At 33.0% G+C, this 7,315-nt stretch overlaps 1 protein-coding gene across 1 annotated transcript; it reads right to left on the bottom strand.

Moving 5' to 3' along the window:
- Window positions 1–1,434: 1,434 nt before the first annotated feature.
- Window positions 1,435–2,613, bottom strand: LOC146923683 (uncharacterized). The gene is made up of 2 exons (XM_085708818.1): window positions 2,032–2,613; window positions 1,435–1,808 (listed from the first exon to the last, which is right to left on the bottom strand). The coding sequence occupies exons 1-2, from the start codon at window positions 2,539–2,541 to the stop codon at window positions 1,578–1,580; spliced, it is 741 nt and encodes a 246-aa protein (XP_085564944.1). The 5' UTR covers window positions 2,542–2,613; the 3' UTR covers window positions 1,435–1,577.
- Between the last annotated feature and the right edge of the window lie 4,702 nt (window positions 2,614–7,315).

Here is a 7,315-nt window from a genome sequence, read left to right as displayed (position 1 = left end):
TAGTATAAATACAAATTGGAGAGACCACGCTATATGGATCCACACACCTTCTCTCTAATCATGTTAGCGCAATAAAAACATGTCCGTCTTCTTGCTAGTATAAATACAAATAGGAGAGACATGGATCTAGAGACGTTCTCTCTAATCATGCTTTCTAGATTCTAGTTTTTATTGTTAGGTGTAAACAAATGAATTTTTTTTTTGACAGAAAGAAAGAGAGTGTAAACAAATGCTTTGTGTGCAACTTTAATCCATTCTGGCATTTGAGAGATATTGTGATGCAAACAATAATTAAAACGATGAGCATTAATATAATCGTTGCGTCATAAAAACATAAAAATAATCATTGAAGAGGTTTTTTTGGCTTACCAAATACCAATGGTTGACATCAGGTCACGTCCATTTCCAAGCAGATAATAAAAATATACTTCTTTGTTGCTACATTTTTTTATGAGTAGTAAACAAATTCCGTACTCTAAAGTTTACAGCACACAATGCACACAATCTACTTGCTTTAGAAACAGCGGTATCCGTTGTTGCTAGTTGCTACATTATTCGTCTCTTTTGTGAACTAGGGTAGAGTGGTGGTGGAAGCCGTATGAGTTTTAGAAAAGGACATTATTCTCGGATGTGGCTCAGCTACGGTGATAAGAAGAGCTTGTTTGATTTAGAGGGGTTTATTTGGGGTGAGTAGCGGGCGATGGATGGTTATGGATTTCTTTTTCAGTGGTCGTTCGCAATGGTGTTTGATTTAGGAGGTGAAGTTGATTTTGGTGGTTGTTGTTCTCAGGGGTTTTGAAATTGGGTTGGTTAGGTGATGCGTATTGGTGTTTCTTTTGGGTGTTCCGCCTATATACGACACTTTTATTTTGTAGTCTCTAATTTACTGGTTTCTGTTCGTCTTGAGCAGGGATCTAGTTTTAAATAAATTTTGCCGTTTAACAAAAAAATTAAAATACCAGAAAAGCATCCTAAGCTTGTTTTTCTAAATGCATAGTCCCAAGATTGTCCCTTACAATAAATATACCAATTTGCAGCAATGCAAAATATCATGGTCCTGCAAATGAGACTTCTCTACTGCATAAGCAAGCACCAGACACACGCTGTGATCACCTTAGCATAAATTCTACAAATAAATATCATACCCCAAAAGAGTAATACCTAAAGTACATATATATATATGGCTTTTATCCAATTTTAGAGTGAAATATTCTAAAACCTTCAATGCTTCTTGGGTCATAGGGTTAACACCCTGAAAGTACAACTAGTATTGATGTTCCTGTTTCCATTGATTCTCCTTTAATGCACTGCTGTTTAGATGTTGAAAGGTAAATATGTTTCTTCAATTGCTATCCCTAGTAAAAATAAATATTACAGCTCAAGACATAACAAGAAAAATAATAATCAAATCCACGAAATGCGAAAGCCAAACACTCTGTCATAAATAAAATATGATTTATATATTTAGAAGATGATTATTGTCTTGATGATAAGGGCCGCCGATGGTAGCAGACGATGAGGTGGACAGTTGTTTGCTCTTGGATTGTAGTAGTAATCAGCAATGGAGCGGTGGTCATCTAGTCCCCAGTGAGGCGGAGGTGTACTTCGATGGTTGAATTCTCTAGGATACGGTTATCGGCAAGGGTCTGGCTGTCATCTAGTCGCTTACAAGCAAATATCAGATGTTGGGTGTGCACTGGGATACCTTCTCTGTCAAGAATCTTCTCCTTCACACTGACTATCGTGTCTGAACTCTCAACCCTCAAGCGGATCGTCTTTCCAGTCAGGAGTTTTACAAAGATTTTCATCTGCACCACAAATAAAAATATATCAATAAAGGAAAATTTGAGCCTCATATTTCAAGAGCTAATCCAAAAATTGAAAATACTAACAACCTTAGTTTTGGCATTTGAAACACTGATGAATTTGAGATAAAACACTAGAGTATAAATTCAAAACATAAAAGAAAATAACTACTAGACTTTAATTGGGAAAAAAAAACAAAAGCAAAGAAAAGGAGATAGGAGGTACCATTGGGGTTAAGCAAATATCTAGCTTGAGAGGTTCAAAAGAACCAAATGGAATCACAAGCAAATCTGATGAAAGAGTTTCTAAAGTAACCTGTTGGACGTTCTTTACAAAAGAATGTAATTTCAGTTTGCACATCTGAGACCTAGCCAATATATCATAACTATATTTGGACTCAGAGTTAGGACCAAGGCAGCAAATATTGACTGCATTTCCTAAAAGCATAGTACTATTATTGAGAATAAATAGTTTGCCATCATTTTCCTCTCGAAGAACAATGGTTTGATCATTAGACTTCAAGGAGACAATGAAGGATTCACCATAAGAAAATTTGATTTGACAATCCCCGTGTTTATGGCTCAAATGGTTGGACAACACTTTTGATGATGCAGCAAAGCCACAACCTAAAATGGGGCAGTAACATAGTACGTAGATGCATTCATCTTCATGTTTCCTATTTCCTGTGGAACTGATTTTCTCCCTGCAACCATATGTTGCATTCGGACATGACATTTGGGTAGATAACAATATATTCTCAATGACTTTACAACGTTTTGAGCTAATACGCAATGAGCACTTGAAACACTTGTTCCTAAGTTTAGGACAGCAGGTAGAGCAAAAAATATGACCATTATCACACTGAAAGGTATTGCAGCATAAAAGAAAATCATCAAATTAGACTATAACCATTTGTTAGAATAAAATAAAATAAAATTAAATAAGAGATTTCTTTGTAAGACTTGTTAGAAAGTTATAAAATCAAAAGTATGACCAACATAAAGCTAAATTAATAATTCTCAATTTATTCTTCTCAAAATCTATGTACTCAGTGACGGATTGCGGCTTGCCCCCAAGCTGTATGGTCGCTGTATCAAAGATTAGGGAAACAGTACAAGAAGTTCATACCATACACATAAAATCTGAAAAGTGGAAGGTTATACAAAATTAAAGACATTCACAATTGTTAATCAAATTTCATTGTAACTAATATTCGAACCCAAGTAAAGCATATAAGTGTCAGTCTCTTAGGATTAAAATAACCCATGGATGCTTTTAAAATAAACAAAGGTGATTCCTTAAGTAGAATCGCTATCTCTAACAACTTATTCATCATCGTCATGCTCACTCTCTTCACTACTAGACCTCATTTGTAAAGCATCTATCTCCGTTTCTCTCTAAGGTTGTGTTTGGATTGGTGGTATGGATGGAATGGAATGGAATGAACATTGAGGAATGTATTCCATCCTTTTCCATTATTTCCCCCAATTTTTATTCCCCCCAAATCGGGAGGTATGGAATGGAACTACTCCCTCAAATATTAAAATGACTTGTATGCTCTCTTCTTTCAATATCACTCACTACCATTGCCTAGCCCTATTCTTAAGGGCGAAGTGTATAGCGAACACTATTGAATACAAAACTTGAAACATATTGCATATATGGCTATTCTCATATGCAATAAATAATTTATGAAAGAAAAAGAAAAGCAAATGCATACCTGAAAGACGGGAATAGTTAAGCGTTGAAAACATTTGGAGCAATCAAGCAATTTAGGGTTGAAAATCATCAGAGGCTCCATTACACCTTTTGAATAATCATAGTTTATTTAAAAAACCTTACAGCATTATATAATCAAAATCAAGTTGTTTTAAATATATAATCAAGTCGCTGCTAAAAATCACGTTTAACAAAACACTCACAGAGAGAGAAATTGTAGACTCCAGCAGCTTGAGGTTTTGCTTTTTGGTACTCGGTGGTCCTTTTTAAAGGCAATAAAGAAAATTTATATTACAACCTTACCCCTAATTATATCTTTTCAAACCGATCCAAATTAAAATAGTAAAGGAAAAACCAAAAACGGCACAAATCCAAATTTTATTAGATGAATGGATGCGTTTGGTAAAATGGATGTAAGGTTGGGTCAACAGGTTACCCCGACTTGTGAACACTCCTAGTTTTTCCTTCAAATATATTTTCCCCACAATTTTCCTTATAATTTTTCTGTTTAAATTATTTTCTTTTAAATAATGAAGACTAATCGTCATGTATTTCATTTTGATTAAGTGGATATTGAGTTTTGCTTAAAGATGAATCATTAGTGAGAACCCAAGTTAGAATTTTGCTCTTGTCGTGATCTTTTATGAACATTACGTTTTGTTATCATTTTTTATAAATTAAATTTTAGAATTATATTATTTATATTAGATTTATTAACATTGATTTAAGACCTAAATTTGATTGGATTAAAACTAGGGTTGTACATAGGTTGGGTCAACAGGAAAAAAAAAAAACCCGTCAAACCCACCAAAAAAAAAACTCAAAAAAGTAGGTGGGGTTGGGTGATTGGGCGGATATGGTTTTAAAAAATGAAAAACCCATAAAAAATAATGGGTTTTGGGTAAAACTAGACCCAATAAATTCACTTACCCAATAATGTTCATATTTTTATTTTCATTTCTTTTTTCAAAGGGAGGAAGGAGAATAGCAAAGGTATTGGTTATAATATTTCTTTCAAAAAAAGTTTTTGTTATAAATCAAGTCTAATTAAAATTGACACAACACATCCTCTATATTGAAAATCAAAGTCAAATTTTTAAAATTGACATATATCTATATTGAAAATCAAAACATGTTAGAGTTACAAAGTATGATGTTGCACTTTTTAGTTATTTTGATGTTAAAGCAATTTTACGTCATCCAACTTTAGTTTGTTGCAAGTATTTAATAATAAAATTTGTTATTTAATATTATAACTTATTATTTTATAACGCTAAAATATAGTGAAATAGGTTAGACAATTTTTTTAAGAAAATAAAAAGTTGAGTAATTTTTATGAGAAAAAAAATAAGAGGACTCGTTTAATATTAACAAAAAAACAGAAAAATAATTTGGGTAACCCACTACCCAACCCAAACCAAACCGGAAACTAGTGGGTTTGCCCAAACCCACTCATTAATATAACGGATGAACATTTTACCTCACCCAAACCGGAGTATCCTATATGGTTCGGGTCTTGGGTTTGGCCAAACCCAACCCAAACTCACCCAAGTACACCCCTAATTAAAACATTAAATTATGATTCTATCAAATTTAATTATTTTCAAAATAGAAATTAGTTAAATTCAATAAAGAAGGATAATTTTTTTAAATACAATAGTTTAATATAGGGTTAAAATTATAGAAAATCAAAACATAGTATTCCCTATTTATATAAATACAAATAATTGTAAAGTCACTATATAAATTGTTAACATGATCCTTCAAAAAAAAATTGTTAACATGATCATTACAACTTTACAAGTAAACTCTACCAAAGAGTAGAGAAGAAAAATTAAAAGGCTCCTACAAACTTAAGATAATTTTATGATTAACCCTTCTCACACCATTTGATAGATCTTTCTTAAATAGCCATAGTCGATCTTCCACCATCACCTTTGCTATTGCCTTTTCCTTCTAAATTTAAATCTTTCTCCTTGCATTGTCCACTTACATTCTTCATTTTCTTTCTTGCAATCCTATCTTTACATCATGTCTCGATCTGATTCCCAAAACTGTTTCCACAACTACGAGGGTGCTAAGGATTACAGTCCTATAGTTCCTCTTCTTTAGGCTCCAACAACTGATCTTTGTTTGGACTTGTTACCCTATCGAGGAAAATGCTACCTTCCATCCTTGAATCTCTGATTTATCAAAGGGTAGCATGCTTCTTGAGGAGTATCTTATCCTAAGAGCCCTATTTGACGCTTCTTTAGTTTACTATACAAGGAAGGCCTTCAGGATGAATTCAGGATGTTCTTTAACCCCACAACTGACTCTTAAGATGGATAACTCAGCTGGAAATTGCCTATTTCTTCCTTTGGTATGAAACTATTCCTTTTAGGCTGAACAATGAAAGAGGAGTTTAATAATATGATAATGATGGATAATCCTATTTCTTCCTTTTCTATGAAGCTCTTCTACACGATGAAGTTGGATTTATCATAATCTAGATATTTAATCCGTGTCGATGTTTGTTAAAAACAGGAGTTTATAAGATCAGTAAAAAAATATATATATTTTAAATGACACACACTTCCCTCGACAACTAAAGTTGACAGAGTGTTAATTAATGCTCTAATGAACGCTAAAAGAAAACACCTACGAAAAAACAAAACCTAGGAAAAGAGAATAAAAAAAACAAAAAGGTTATGGGAATATGAATATCTCGTCTACACTTCTAGAACATGATAATGGCCACATTAGACTGCAGTAACGATGAAACCAGAAGTGTTTTTTTTATTTCATTCTATCTTTCAATGAAGAGGAGTGTAATTTTCCCATTTTTTTTGTAAATGACATATCTATCAGCACAAGACTGCAACTTGTGATAAATCAGTTAATGAACCATCTCACTCTTTCTACTCAGATTTCATGGTTCCCCATTCTTTTCTCTGCCAGCAGATTCGCATAAGATGATCGGAGGGGAAACAAAGCTAGAGGAAATGAGAAGCAAAGACATGGTCAGATGAATCTTGATTAATAGAATCAAGGAATTTTTCTAGTCTGGCTTTGACATGCGTGAAATTTTCTTTATTATTTGATCAGGCATAGGGATCACCCACATAACATACGTCACTCAGACAACAATTCTGTAAACATTTCTAAAACTTTCAATGCTACTTGGGTTGTACGGATTCCCTACAATTTTTTCATTTTAGGACAAAATAATGTTGAAATCCCCAAACACAAGCTAATTAGGAATGCAATTAGAAGCGTAAAGAGAGTCAACTAAATTAAAATAAGAATTGGGATTACACCAGTAGCTCAACATTGCAGGAGATTAAGATTAGTAGTAAGATTTGAATTCAAAACAATGTAGTTAGAGTTTAAATCTTTCATGTTAATCTGAACATATGTCACTGTTCAAATTTCTTTGAATAGACATGCTTTTTGATAATTTTTGACGACCCACCCTTATACCGTCTTATAATTGATAACATTTTTAAACTCAATGGTAATAAATTCAACGGTGCACTTTTTGTTTCAGTTGCCACTCGAAACACTTGTTCCCAAGTTTACAATTAACAGGTAGAGCAAATAATGACGGTATGACAATAACATAAAAGAAATAATCAAATTAGACTTTGAAACGTTTTCTAGAATAAAACAAAGTTTGAGATTTCTTTGTACAACAGGTAACTCGGTATATATCAAAATTTAGACAAACAATACAAGAATCTGGAAAAGGATATTGAGATGTTTGTTCCTAACTCTAATGTTGTTGTTGTTGAAGGTCCTCTACCTATGG

The sequence above is a fragment of the Medicago sativa genome, chromosome 5 (genome assembly GCF_051527215.1).
Source record: "Medicago sativa cultivar Bolivia chromosome 5, Bolivia_mono, whole genome shotgun sequence".
Taxonomy (NCBI): domain Eukaryota; kingdom Viridiplantae; phylum Streptophyta; class Magnoliopsida; order Fabales; family Fabaceae; genus Medicago; species Medicago sativa.
The sequence above is the reverse complement of the archived record's forward strand: the minus strand, read 5'-3'. Positions and strand labels throughout refer to the sequence as shown.

What these genes read in the sequence shown, in the direction of transcription:
- LOC146923683 (XM_085708818.1), bottom strand. Translation starts at nt 2,541, where the DNA reads ATGTCATGTCCGAATGCAACATATGGTTGCAGGGAGAAAATCAGTTCC. An exon ending in ATATTTGCTTAACCCCAATG is followed by an intron (nt 1,809 to 2,031) that starts GTACCTCCTATC and finishes TTTGTGGTGCAG; the next exon opens with ATGAAAATCTTTGTAAAACT.